The sequence below is a fragment of the Myotis lucifugus genome, unplaced genomic scaffold, assembly GCF_000147115.1.
Source record: "Myotis lucifugus unplaced genomic scaffold, Myoluc2.0 scaffold_6, whole genome shotgun sequence".
Classification (NCBI taxonomy): Eukaryota; Metazoa; Chordata; class Mammalia; order Chiroptera; family Vespertilionidae; genus Myotis; species Myotis lucifugus.
The window spans coordinates 6,890,802-6,905,223 of record NW_005871054.1 but is presented as its reverse complement, the minus strand read 5'-3'; the positions used below and the strand labels follow the sequence as shown (position 1 = coordinate 6,905,223).

The following is a 14,422-nucleotide window of genomic DNA, read 5'->3' as shown; positions in this document are numbered from 1 at the left end:
GATCACAGATGAAGTCTTTCAAATTAAAGATAAACAACTACTTGCCTGTTGTTTCTGATATGCAGTGTTTGGATTTATCTTTGATTCCAAGAGTAGTGATCCTGAAAGATAAAAAAAAATAATAACATGTATAAGTTTCAATTTATAAAACCTGAATAAAAAATCAGAGTCCACATTAAAAAAAAAAATCATTGCATGTTCCCTTCACTCAGCTAGATATCTGAAGTATTCACATTTTTCTCTCCAGATCCGAACTTCATATTTAATTTAGAACATATCATCCTATTCCAAGAAACCCTTAAATGGGGGGGGGGATCCACCTAAGATAAACATTCAGACCAAGAATATAAGGATGTAATACTTTAAAACAATAACGAATTTAAATAAACAAATAAATAAAAGACTATAAGGAGACTTGATGACTATTAAAGTTTTATTGAAATGAAATTTTAAGGTCTAAATGACCACTTGAAGCCAAACTCTTTTTTAACAGTTATTTTATTGCATTTCCAGTTTAACAAAATAAAACAAATTACAAAGGACCACAACAAATACACAAATTACAGAACTGCTTTTCTCCTTTTCTCCTTAAGAACAAAAAGGACACTGCATGTAGACATAAACGCCCATGACTATTTTTAAAGGAAACGTACAAGCGTACAAAATACATCACGAAGCAATCTAAGGTAGTTTATGCTCCCACTGTCTGCACATAGTTCCAGATTACAACGAGAAAGGCGTTTTAACTACGACCGTACATTTCATGATTTAGGAACCCTTGCCCCAGGACTCGTATACAATAAATAAATAAGTCCACGAATAACGTGTGCACTGTCTGCTTTGGCGCCCCGACTGGTTGAGGGGGGGGGGCAAGAATCCACAGACACCCCCCCGAGGCCGCCCGCAGGGACCCCGCCGGGAGGCGTCTGTGCTCGCGCGCGTGCACCGTGGCCACAGCCGGCCGTGACCCCGGCTTTCACAGGTGCCTTCAGGTTTCCCCCAGCACCTGCCGACTGTGGCAACGGGGGGCTCGGTGGGAACATCCGCTCAAGAACAAAGACTCGGAAAGGAAAGTTCCGCTGAACCTTTGGTATCAGACACAGACTAGATAACAACGGAGACAGGAGGGAGCAGGGGCTCCCCAACGAGGAGCGATCAACACCCCGTGAGCTTCCTGCCCTCTCCTCTCTCCAAAAGCAGAGACCGGAGAGGAAGGGGTCAAGTCCTTAACCGGGACAGGAGGCGGGGGAACAGCGCACAGGCGTCGGACTGAGGGTGAATCCGGACAAAGTCGTTTGTTTTTACCGGACAGAAGTGCGGAAACAAAACCCAGGCTCTGTGTCCCAGGCGGCAGTCCCAGCACCCCGCCTCCGGCCTCCCCCGCAGGCGTGTGCCTAACCGGAGAGCACCCCCCCCCCCCCAGCCTACCGTCCCAAAAACCTTACCGTCGGACTCCGCCCGAACCAGCAGCGACATCCCCTTGAGCTCCTCCACGTAAGTGGACGAGACGTGCCCGGTGCCTCGGTCGTCCCATTGCCGGTCTTCATTCAGGGTATAGACCTTCACTCGCCGCCGCGTGTCCGACATCGTGGCCGCTGTCCCCACCGGTCCAGACGCCGCCTCCACGTCCCCCTCGTCCTCGCCCCTCACTCTTGAGAAACGGTAGCGGCGGCGGCGGCGGCTCCGGAGAGGCCCAAGTTCACCATGGCTCTCAAGGTTCAGCCGCGGAAAGGGGCAACAAGAGCCACCGGGACCTCTCGGCCGGAGCCCCGGTACCTCTCACTGCACCCACACACACACCCACCCTCCCCTCCCTTTGCCCCCCAGAGCTCGCTCGCTCTCCCGCCGCCGCCGCGGTAAGCACTACACATCCGCCATCTTGTAACCCGATTCTCTGCCTTTCTCTTCCTCCTCCAGCAGGCTCGCACGGGCTGTCCTAGCAGGGGCTACGGCGGCCGACGAGGCCAACGCACCGCCGCTCAGCTTCTGCTCGCGCTTCCAGGGCCAGCAGCACTCGGCGTTCTCGCGAGGCGGGGTGCTGAACCGAGGTGGGCGGGCCTGAGTGCGCGTTCTTCCTTTCTTGGCCACGCCTGCTGGCGCGCGATCTCGGCCGAGGTAGTGGTTCTCGCGATATCCTCGCCCCCTGCTGGTGACGCGAGACTTTCTGAGTAGGCGGGGAGGACTGAGTCTTGGTCTCGCTTCGCCTGTTTTGCACCCGGCGTGTGACGAGTCGTGCGACCCATCTCCGAGGAAAAGCAAAACAAACATGGGAGGTACGCATCCTTGGACGGGACTAACCCTGAGCAAAAAGGAAGGAGATGTGCTCGCACTCCGTAGTGGAAGCTCCCTCTGTCAGCTCTGGGAGGAAAATAGTTGAAACTTCTTTCTGTGAAAATGTAGGAACGCGGAGTATTTTCAGGCAATCTGAAAACCAGATTGGAGTCTGTTACAATTAAGCATCTCCTCAGGAAGTGTTTGTTCTCTGCATCTCCTGAGGATTATAACATCGTACCGAAAAAAGAAAAAAGTGTTGACATTTTCCTATTTCCCGCCAAAGCGTTTCGCCGTTAACTTTGGTAGCTGGCCATTGGGAAGCATACTTTCCGCTTCATGAAAATACAGACCCCTTATGGTGGTGTAACCTCAGAAAATGAGCCTTACTAGTAAGATAAGTTTAAGGAACTGGTTGAGAGCCCCCTTTCTAACACATCCAAGAGCATTGTTTTGGCGTTTTAAAAAAGTGTCTCTTGTGGGCATTTCTTGCGCTACGTATCGGGGTGTCTTGTGCACTGAATAAGCGGAGGAGGAATTCCCGGGGCAATTCACGTTAGTTGTCAAACATTGGTGGCGACAAGACGTGCACTGCGCAGTTGTTTATTTTAATCCCAGTTCGTTCTTGGTAGAATCCTTTTATTCCTTCTTTAAGACAGTTTCGGCTTGTTCCGCCGTCAGTTCTCTGCAATCCATTAGTTTGAAAGGTGAAAATCAGGCAGGCGAGATGCACGTGTTGACCCTGCAGGGCATTCTGGGAATTGTAGTCATTACTTAATGGTCTTGTCAAAACGTGCTTTTGTTTTGACTAGCTCCTCTGTGTGGACACCCTTCCGCGGTACTTTAAAACGAGAGACAGTGTTTTACACAGAGCAGGCGCCTGATAAAAAATAAATCCTACTATCAAAATCTGAATACACAGGGTTGTTTTTTAAATTTAAAGAGGACCTCGGAACCCATTCATTGCTATGATTGATATGGAAAAAAGGCATTTTGAACTCCGAGAAAACATTTCTGTCGTGGGTCAGAGCAAGCTTCACATAGATAACTTTGAGCCTGATGTTGGAGGATCCCTGAGTGGGAGTTTAGTTTGCAAAGGTGTTCAAGGCTGAGGGGATAGGGCAAACAAAGTGATAATGTGTTACTGGCCTAAAATAACATATAAACTTATATATGTCAAAGGAATGAGAACTATACAGAAGTCACTTTATGTGTTAAGAGGTTAATAGCCTCTGGGCAAAATTGGGAAATAATATGAATCATTTTCTGAATTTATTCAGTCATTCAATAAATATTTGTTGAGCATATGCTATACAGTAGACATTGGTGAATAAAATAGAAAAAGCTCTTTTCTTGGAGCTTATATTCTAGTATAAGAAGACAAACAAATATATGCCAGGTACTGATAAACATTATGACCAAAAATAGAGTAACAAAAAGGTTAGAGAGTGAATTTGGGACTTCTTGTTTATTCAGGAAGTCCTCTGAGGAAGGGGCAATTGGGCCAAACTTTCCCCCAGGGCAAGAGAGAGAGATCCAGGAACCTGGAAGCAAGTACAAAGGCCTTATGGCTGTTGCATGTTGAAGAAGTGAGTGGGATAGCAAGGAAACCAGTGTGACTGAAGTGGTGCAGAAAAGGGGGAAAATGGTGAAAAATAAGGTTGGAATTGGGACAGGGGATATTTTGAAGGGCCTTGGATTTTACTTTGAATGAGTTGCAAATCTATTGGAGAGTTTTGAAGTTATGTTTCAAAGCAACTCTCCCATCTTCTCTTCAGAATTTCTTTTCTGCTATAGCCCCTGAGATCTGGTGACTGAGAAATAAAGGAGCAGATTAAACCCCTAGGACTCATCCCTATGCCTTACTAGATCCTCAAGTACAAGTACTGCAGTGGGTCAGAGGGATTCACTCTCACCTACTGCAGTAGGCCCACCTAACATTTGTAGAGATGGACATTTGCAAGGCCAGGGCAAGTATACAAATGGAAGACCGTATACCATAAGTCTAAATATTTGTAAGTTTTAAATCAAGCTAACTGTTGAAATATATTTTCTCCAACCTTTGGTATACTTTGACAAATATATTTTCATAATGACCTGGAAGCCAGAGTCAAATCTAGAATTCTTGATTTCCTTAAGTTCCAGAGTCTCCCTCTGGGCCCGTATAGTCTGCCTTCCTTCTCTTCTCACACCTCAGCTCTGTCCTGCAGTTTGACAGTCCTTAGTTGCACACAGAGGATACACCAGCCTATTGCCCAAGCTCTGTCTACACTTCCTGAATATAGTCAATCTCCCCCTTGGCTACTCTTCAGGAAGATAGAACTTGGGAAGAGGACTGTGTAGACCTTGGAAGCAGGCTTGGCCTTTGGGGTGGACACATCCCTTGGTTCCATGGACTTAATCACCCCAGGGGGAGAAGCATGGATAGAGAGCCAGAACAGGGCCCAGTGGTTACGTGGGTCTGAGGGTAATATTGCACTGAAACAATGTGTTTTTCCCAGCAAAGGTTCTTTTCTTCAGTCATCAAAGTTCCACTCCAAGGACAGATATATTTATATAATTTATATATAATCTTATACAATAAAAGCCTGATATGCTAAGTGTCCGGTCGTCCGTTCAACCAATCTAAGCGTAATATGTTAGTGATATGCTAAGGCCGCTCAATCACTCGCTATGACATGCACTGACCACCAGGGGGCAGACAGTCGACCGGTCGACCTGTCGCTATGATGTGCACTGACCACCAGGGGGCAGACACTCTGACTGGTAGCTTAGCTTGCTGTTGGGGTCTGGCCTATCGTGACTGAGCGAGAAGGGCCAGACACGCCCTGGAGCCCTCCTGGCTGGCCAACCTCCCGTGGCCCTCCCTAGGCCCGATCGTGCACCGGTGGGGTCCCTCATCCTGGCCTGTACCCTCTTGCAATCCTGGACCTCTTGGGGGATGTTGGAGAGCCAGTTTTGGGCCCCCACTGGTGCACAAATCCGTGCATGGGGTCTCTAGTGTTTATATATTTACTATAGTACATCTACCACTTTTTAAAAAACACGATTAATGGAATATAACATGCACTGTTGCACAAATTAACCTTAGTGTATTTAAACCATCTGTTTATGTATATGTGTGTCATTTCAATAGTTTGTATTTCAAACAGAAATGACTGTACGGAAGTTATTTCATGTGTGCCAATACATTTGTAAATTAAATTCCTAGAGCAGGTTTTTTAAACCTTGGCACCACTGATATTTTGGGCTGGATAATTCTTTGTTGTGAGAGGTCATCCTGTGCATTACAGGATATTTAACTGCATCCCTGACTTCTACTCACCAGATGACAGTAGTACTGTACCCCCTCCTCCAGCTGTGAGTACCAAAATGATCTCCCATCATTACCAAATGTCCCTTGAGGACACATTACACTTTAAAAAAAAATTCTTGAGGATTTAAAAAATATATATTGTTAATCTCTACAGGATAAACTGGATTCTCAATCTCATTGACTCATGTCCTTGAAATGTGAAGCTTTCTTTTTTTTTTAATGAAATAACGTTTATGAAAGTTTTTTGCTATATATTCACTCATTTTTTCCTGAAGGTGATCAATCTAAAAAAAATAGCCGACCTCCAGACCACATTGCATCCTGCTTACTCATGAACTTTCTGGACCATTGCCCACAACCAATCCATAAAGCAACAAGTAGTTCTTCCTTAGGGACTATTCACCTATCCAAGAACTTTCCCCATTTCGCCTTTTCCCACCCGGTCTTATCTATAGGCAGTGTAAATTCATTCAAAACAACTTACATCTTCCCCAAACTCTTTATATAAGACTTGTCTACTCCATCGAGCCCTGCTGCTGGAGGTTTAGACTGCACACCCTAGGCCAGTGATGGTGAACCTTTTGAGCTTGGCGTGTCAGCATTTTGAAAAACCCTAACTTAACTCTGGTGCCATGTCACATAGAAATTTTTTGATATTTGCAACCATAGTAAAAGACTTATACTTTTGATATTTATTTTATATATTTAAATGCCATTTAACAAAGAAAAATCAACCAAAAAAATGAGTTCTTGTGTCAGCTCTGACACGCATGTCATAGGTTCGCCATCACTGCCCTAGGCCCTGGTCCTTTCTCTGGCTAACATGGCTCAATAAACTCTTTCAGGATTACTTTCGGTTTTGAAGAGTTTTAACAACCGGAAGCCTTATCAATAATAATCAGTCGATTAATGGATTTTGTATGTTATGTTTTATTTACTATCTACACTAATAAAAGAGAAACATGCAAATTGGTGTCACACTGCTATGCCCACCAACCAATCAGAGCGACTATGCAAATTAACCCAACAAAGATGGCAGTTAATTTGCATACGCAGGCCAAAGCGAAGACTGAAGGCTCCGGCCGGAGTGAAGACTGAAGACTGAAGAGGCTTGGCTTCTCCGCTGCGGCTGGACCAAAGGCCTGGGTCCTGGGTGCCGGAGGAAAACCGGTGCCAGCAGCCAGGGGAAGGAAGGCCTATTGCACGAATCTTTGTGCAACGGGCTTCTAGTATTCTTATAATAAAGTAAGCTAAAGAAAATATTCTGAAAATACATTCACAGTATTTATTGAAAAATGCCTGTATTAAGTGGACCTGTGCAGTTTAAAACTTGTAACCAATTCTAGACTTAACCACTGAGTGGTCTCTGTGAAGAAATTTGATATTAATGTCTTTTAATCTTTTTATTTCTTGTAGGATAAAGTTCTTTAGGATGGCATGCAAAGCTCTTCAGGATTTGGCCCCTACTAAACCCTGATTCTACTGTCAGGAGCAAGGCTATAGAGTGTTGGCCTTCTCTGGGGTGATTTTCTTGTTCAATCATAGCTCTCTTTCACTCCTTTCCAAATGTTTTTAGAAGTCTTTTCTCTGAGAGAATGTAGTTTCCAGATATCCCTCCATATCCAGCCTGGGTAAAGGCAGAAGAAGGAGGTTAGAGATCCAACTCTTTGGTATTCAGGCTTTCACTTAATCCCCACTTACAACCCTCTACTGTGACAGTGTCCCCAAGTCAAAGGTCTCTCCTATTTCAGAAAATAAATCTGACTCCTGAGGTGGTAGTGGCAGTGTTACAAGGGGGTGAATGAGTGTATGTCTTGTCTGTGTGGGCATTTAGCTCCTCTCCATAAGACTTTCACCATGCCCTCAAATTCTCAGCCCTGATCCTTTCTGATTTTTTGTGGATATAATTTTTTCTCTTTTCTTCTCTGTTTATTTAGGTTCTAACTGCTAAGTTCACTACTGCCCTTCCATCTGTTGTTACTAATAATTATATCAACAGCCTCTGTATCTGTTTGAAGCATTAACTGAAAATCATGATTCCTCCATCTCTTATACCAAGAACATCCATGCATACACAATCAAAATATGACCTCTATTTGATGAGTAAATGCTTTTCTATATTTCCTAAATTTGAAAAATGTACTGCCTCATTCTAGTTAGATTCCCATTTATAATATTTACTCCACTGTTTATGGTTTTGCAGCCAATTAGAAGGGCAGTATATCATTAAAAACAGCTCAAAGTAACTCCCTCAATTCCTCATTATATTTGGTAACTGTACAAAGGAAATAGGTATGAGCTTTGACTATGGCAAGTTCTAGTTTGTAAAATAATTGTAGGCAAGTCAAGTTGGGCAAGGAGGTGAGCCACAAGATGACCAAGAGTAAATATGTAGGAAGAGATCCATGATAGTAGCAAATATAATCTATTATTTATAAGTTTTTCAGATATTTCAGAATTACAGGAAAGGTTAGTAATCTTTTCTAAGATATATGTGCCGGGATTCTTGTCCCAGCATCAAGAAGGGTTCAGGAATCTGGAGAAGGCTGTGCGTAGATTAAATAGGAATCCAGAGACTAATAAAGAGTCCAGAGACGAGATATAATTTTGAAAGGCATTTTTGGGGGTCAGAGGAGCTTAGCTAAAGGAGCTAAGTTCTAAGGTCTTAAGTCTAAGGCCTTAGGTTCTCCCCGTCCCCAGGACCCCATGCTTTCTATTAACACAACTTGTCCTGAGGTGAGGCAGAGATATACCCTTCAAAGGGTCAGGGTTTAGTACAGAGTCCATTGTCAGAATGGAAGAATTAGCCTATGGCTGTTCAGGTGTTTGGCCATTAGGATGCAATAACATGTAGATTAAGATGCCCTTTAACTGTCTGGCAGCCAAGAATCAATTTAATGTAGCCTATTTAGGTTTGGGGAAATGCCTTTAGCCATTCCCAGATGCAGCCCTGCTGTACATGCTGGAATTGGTTTCCGGCATATATGTATGAATGGTTTACTTTTTAAAAAGATTGATTTCTAGAAAGAGGAAGGGGGAGAGAGAGAGAAACATGCGTTGCCTCCTGCTCGTGCCTGACCGGGGATCGAACCAGCAACCTGGGTTTGTGCTCTGACCAGAACCAAACCCGCTACTTTCTGGTGTGTATGGGATGACACTTAAAGCAACTGAGCCACCTGACCAGGGATAGGTAACTTTTTTTTTTTTAAATATATTTCTTTATTGATTTCAGAGAGGAAGGAAGAGGTAGAGAGAGATAGAAACATCAATGATGACAGGGAATCATGGATCTGCTGCCTCCTGCACCCCCCCCCCCCCCACTGGGGATTCAGCCCCGCAACCCCGGGGCATGTGCCCTTGACCAGAATCGAACCCGGGACCCTTCAGTCCACAGGTCGATGCTCTATCCACTGAGCCAAACTGGCCAGGGCGCTAGGTAACGCTTGAAGTAAAAAATGGCACATGTAAATGAGCATTTTAATATAAATCATTAGAATATATTTATAGTATATATAAATCTATACATTAGAAGGTAATATTGAAATTTTGCTCTACAGATTATTACTCTAGAATTAATTCTCTTTAAAAAAATATATCATGGGGAAGAATTAGAAGATGACTGTGAAACAGATTCTTCCATTACAATACTGCTTTTGTCATGTAGAGTTTTGACAACAGTTGTGGCTGGTGACTGCAGCACTTTGCGAGAAAGCCTCATTCTTCCATCAGCTGGATCACGTCCAAAATATTTGACCTGTGTTAAAGAAACAAATTTACTTTTAAAGTTTTTCCTTGTTTACTGAAACCATAGCTCAGTGCTAAGTGAGGGTATATTCTAATAAATATAATTTGGTTAAGCAGTGATTATAACAAAGGAAAAGAGACGGGGTATTATTTGCCTAATTATAATCTTCTGTTAGATTAATTTGTGCCTTCTTATTCTCTCCAGGGCAGGTCCCTACACCAGAAATCAAGTGAAAGTCATGATAAATGATTCTACAAGGGCTTTTGAGCCTAATTGTGCTACAAACTATACAGGATTACACGTAGGTCACTCAGACTACTGCTCAAAGGACTATCACACTGGAGATTATTTGGCTTGATCTTAGACAATGAAAGTCAGGGGGAACTGTGGCAGTATTTAAAATCCCTTATGATGTTAAAAGAAAAGTCTTATACAGAGATATTATGTCTTAGTTCTCATCTTTCCCTAGAGGCTACTTGAACAATGGGTTTACAGACTGGGAATAAATTAGAAGCCATAGTTACTCAGATCGTGGGTATTAGGTATAGCTGGAACAAAAGGTGGTGTGGCCCAAGAAACTCAGACTGGCAATAAGTTCTTTCATCAACTCCAAAAGGACTATTAAAAAAGGCCAATTTTGTTATCAATTCTGGAACTGAACAATATGGCTTTTATCAAACTCAAAAACTTTTATCCTCAAGCAGTGTATTAGAGTCCCAACTCTTTAAATATGACATTCAAGATCCTTAACAGAGTTATCAGGGTTCTATTGTCCTGTCACTAAATCACTGACTCTGCATGGCCATCACTGACCTGTTCGTGTAATTTTAAAAGCTCTAAATGGAACTATTATTCTAACTAAACTGTAAACTATAAACTCCTCGAGGGAATGAATTGTCTTAAATCCTTAATGAGTCTATTTAAGCAACCCTAAGGTTAAAAAAGAAGCACAGCAGATAAATAATACAAATCACAAACATTGCCCTGGTTAGAGTGTCCTTCCTGAAACACCACGGTTGTGGGTTCAATCTCCAGTCGGGACATACAAGAAGCGACCAGTGCATGCATAAATAAGTGGAACAACAAATGTTGATTTGATTCTTTCAGCTTACTTTTTGAAACAATAATTGAAACTTTAAGTACAATTTACAATTCTAGGCTAAAGGGTTGAATACAAGTACCTGAATTTCTTGGCCAACTTCTAATCCTAAGGCAGTGGGATGCTGAATCTGAAAGAGAACATGTTAAACTATTAGTTGTCATTTTAATTACTTAATATCTATGGAAATACCCATTTTTCCCCAAGTGGAAAATAGCTTTATTGGTTTTTCTGATTATAAAATCACAATTATAAAGATTTAAAATAATACATAAGTATTCAGATGATAGTAAAAAGCATCTAAAACCCTTCTACTTGTAGATAAATTATTGCTAACACTCCAATGAGTATCTCTTCAAATGTTTCCCTATTTAGTGTTTGTATTGCATTTGTTAAAATGGACCTTTCTGAGCTTGTTGTTTCATTCAATGTGTTGAAGACGTCTTTTCATATCAATAAATGAAACATTACAGTTGAGTACTGAATGATGTAATTTGTATAACCAATCCCCTATATATGGTCACTTACTTTGTTTTAAAATTCCAGGGTTGCAAATGCTAATTGATAAATATAGGTGAAAGCGATATGGGTTTCAGTGTATTTTCCAAAATAAAAAGTTGACAAAAAATTAACTGCAGTGTTGAAATGATTATGTATTCATCTACTCTAATTATCCTCTTAGAACAAAGACCTAGGTAGAACTCTTAGGTCCAAAGGTACTCATATATATTACCAAATACTTTCCAAAAAGTTGGCTCCAATTTATATTACTATCAGCACTGTATGAGAATGTCTATTTCTTTTCCACATTCTTTTCTATACTGGGAATTTTCAACTATCATAAAATTGAAAAATGATAACTTTGAATATCTTGGTTGGCATTAAAAAATGATTGGTCTGTCATATTCTTTGCTCATTTTCCTATTGATATTCATCTTTCTTACTGACCTATACAAGATCTTTATATATGAAATCTTTGTCATATGTTACAAGCATTTTTTCTTTAAGTTGTTGTTTGTCTTTCAATCTTATTGTAATTTTGCAATATAATGAGATACAGTATTATTAATTTATTTACATTTTGGCTTTGATACCGTGCTGAGAAATATTTACCCAGGCAGAAGATTAAAATATTCTAGTCCTCTCTCAACAGCCTTCCATGCCCCAATTTTTTGTTTACATTTAGCTCCTTGATCCAGATGGGATTTTGGTATTAAGAGTAGAGATCCTTCTTTATGATAACCAGCTGTAACAATACGATTTATTGAATAATCTCTGATTCTTCCTTGAGTAGTCCCCTGTCCATAACTGGGTTTATTTCTGTTTTATGCATCATCTATTTCAGGGTCAGTAATACACTGTTTTGTTCTCTATAGCTTTATGCTTTAATATATGAAAAAATAGATACTCCTATTATTCCTCTGCTCTCCGTCCCATTGTTTTCTTGAGTATTTTCATATTCTGCCTATGAACTATAACAAATATTAAGTAAATTTAAAAATATCCTAAGAATTATCTTGCCTTGATTGGTTGGTCAAGAAAATTGGGAAAACAGGGTTACTGCTATTTTAAGTAATTGCTTTGTGTTAACTCTAGATGTTATTTCACCCCAAAACTTTCAAGAGCCGTTTCTATTCCGTCATGGAAGGAGAAACAAATATCTGTGATAAATAATGTAAAACCTTTTGTCAGCAGCATTTCTATCAGTTTTGGTTTTCTATATTAGGCCAGTAGTAGACAGAGTGTACAGTTCTCACCAGCCCAGTAAATTTCACTATGATTATTTTAAGGCAGTTTGAAAAATAAAATGTCTTTTTTTTTTTTTACCTTTCGTTGATCAAGTTGTGAGTTATGAAGTAGTACTGCAGTCATATTTGGATATAGTTTAACCATTACTCCACTGTCTCTACAAAAAAGGAAATAGGCCTGGTTAAAACATTAAGTATCTATGTATCCATTGATAATCAAACTGTGATTATGTTTTCCTAAGAGAACAAAATAAAAAAACAAAAATCCCTCCAGTACATGTTTTTTCTTTCTTTTTTTCTCCAGTTTTATTGAGATATAACTGACACATAACATTGTATAAGTTTAAGGTTTCAGTACATGTTTTTATAACTATAAGAAGTATGATTGTCTAAAAGGGATACTTTTTTCAATTAAAAATATACCCTATTTAAATATTTAAATACTATGTATCAAAGGACAGAGAAAAGATAACAGAAAATCATGCAGTGAAAAGCCTTTAGAATATATATATATATATATATATATATATATATTCTTTTTCTGTATTTCTCTTAAATTTTCCAAAAAATTTTGAAATGACATTAAATATTTTAAGAATTACCATCAACTTATTACACAGTGATTTAAGGAAGGAGGTTAGATAACTGGTATACTTATTTTATTTAAAAATTTCTTATTTTCTATAATCTAAAATCAGCCATTCCATTTCGTAGTTCTCACCTTTAATATTACATTATCCCATTGCCTTTTATTATTCATTTCAAATTGCTTTGAACATTCATGCTACATCTGATAATTTATTTTTTTCGTAGAAAAGGATTTTCTGATCCTTAAAATCAATCTTTTTATCTAGTAAAAATAAAATGTACTACATAGGCAATAAATAGTACTTAAGACCAACAAGAAAATACCAAAGAGAGAAAAAGCAAAAGGAAAGAAAAACTAAATATTGCTAATAGTCTATTTTGGGTTTGTTAACTATTTATTGGGAAAATTAAAAAGATAGGAAATTTGGTTAAACTATTCAGTTAAAAGAATCTATTATTATAATTTGTAATTACAGAACCATGTTACTGAAAATCTACAAACTGATGTAGAAAATAAATTTATACCTTAAAATAATTAATGATTATATGGTAACTGACATATAGTCTAAACATAACTTCTAAATAAATAAAGCAAACATATATGAAGCTTATAATATAAATCTTATTAAAAAAAACAATAAAACATATTACTTGGTATTACCTGATTTCAGTTATTGTTGCGGTATATACTGCTCCAAATTCCAATTGCTGCTCTTGCTGTAAGTGCAAAATAAGCCGTAAGATTCATTAAGAAAACAGCAACAAAAAGTAGAGAAAAATAACTGTTATAAGATCCATACTTACATCATCTTTGCAGATTTCCATAATGTAGTCTCTTGCTTCATGCATAGCACTGGGTATTGGTGCAAATATAGAAAATGTTTCTTCATCTACCTGACTAATGGTTACACCTTTTAAAAAGATAATTTAACATATTAAAGTTAACTTGCTCATTCCAGTGGAGATTAGTTTGAAAAGATGTGAGTGGAGGAAAGTGACCTGGAAGTAGCTGGGCAGGGTTGTGCTATGTTTAATCAATGCTTTAGGAATGAAGGGATTTATTTACCAACAAATACACCCTGCATCTCTGGTATGTATCCAGATGGTGCTAGCCAATATCCCCTCTTTCTTGTAGCTCATAATCTGGTGGGATAAAGCATGCAAGTTCTAATTTTGGAGATTTTAGTTTTGCTCTCTTAATTATGAGTAAAGACGATAGTAGAATTCTTTCTTCAACTTTTCTTCTCTCTCCCTTTTATCCTTTAGAGTGGTGAACAGTGGATAAGGGAAGAAATCATGTCAGTTTCTCAATCTTAATGACTCTCCTCACTCTCCTTCAATAATCTCAAAGCTGGTAAGTACTAGGTAACCCAAAGTTTGCTTTCAGAAAAAAACAAATTAAAGCTTACTATTCCTACACTTACTCTTTAAAAATAAGAGTAACGCTATGTGAAAAACGGCAGAAGTAATTGTAAGAGAAAATTAAAGCAGAACTCGAAAGTGAAAAACTCAACATTTTTCTAAATGCTTGATTTTAAATTGTTGCAAAAAAACTAGGAATTCTAGGTCATCCTTCTTGAAGACAGTTAAGGATGATCATTTGCTAATTTATTAATAGGCATACAGAAAACTTACAGTAAAGCCATATCTATGTT

General features: G+C 39.5%; 2 protein-coding genes and 1 long non-coding RNA gene across 14 annotated transcripts in view; 1 reads left to right on the top strand and 2 right to left on the bottom strand.

The window, feature by feature from the left end:
• PPP4R3B (protein phosphatase 4 regulatory subunit 3B) overlaps positions 1-1,977 on the bottom strand; it is a 48,230-nt gene extending 46,253 nt beyond the window's left edge. For 3 of the 11 annotated variants that reach the window (XM_023746696.1, XM_023746707.1, XM_023746724.1), the window contains exons 1-2: positions 1,446-1,806; positions 46-101 (exon numbers count right to left, since the gene is read on the bottom strand). In XM_023746696.1, the coding sequence (XP_023602464.1) occupies positions 46-101; positions 1,446-1,587 (198 nt within the window). In that variant the 5' untranslated portion in view covers positions 1,588-1,806. Of the gene's footprint in view, positions 1-45; positions 102-1,445 lie in introns of all 11 variants that reach the window. The other 8 variants (XM_006083318.3, XM_023746718.1, XM_023746698.1 and 5 more) reach the window with 4 other exon arrangements.
• Positions 1,978-2,055: 78 nt separating this feature from the next.
• LOC102441886 overlaps positions 2,056-14,422 on the top strand; it is a 50,031-nt gene continuing 37,664 nt past the window's right edge. Inside the window, exons 1-2 of the long non-coding RNA XR_002826971.1 lie at positions 2,056-2,273; positions 14,034-14,121. This is a non-coding gene — a long non-coding RNA (uncharacterized LOC102441886). The remainder of the gene's footprint in view (positions 2,274-14,033; positions 14,122-14,422) is intronic.
• PNPT1 (polyribonucleotide nucleotidyltransferase 1) overlaps positions 9,069-14,422 on the bottom strand; it is a 43,253-nt gene continuing 37,899 nt past the window's right edge. For both annotated transcript variants that reach the window (XM_006083322.3, XM_006083323.3), the window contains exons 24-28: positions 13,572-13,678; positions 13,429-13,484; positions 12,259-12,337; positions 10,514-10,561; positions 9,069-9,341 (exon numbers count right to left, since the gene is read on the bottom strand). In XM_006083322.3, coding sequence (XP_006083384.1) covers positions 9,183-9,341; positions 10,514-10,561; positions 12,259-12,337; positions 13,429-13,484; positions 13,572-13,678 — 449 coding nt within the window. In that variant the 3' untranslated portion in view covers positions 9,069-9,182. The remainder of the gene's footprint in view (positions 9,342-10,513; positions 10,562-12,258; positions 12,338-13,428; positions 13,485-13,571; positions 13,679-14,422) is intronic.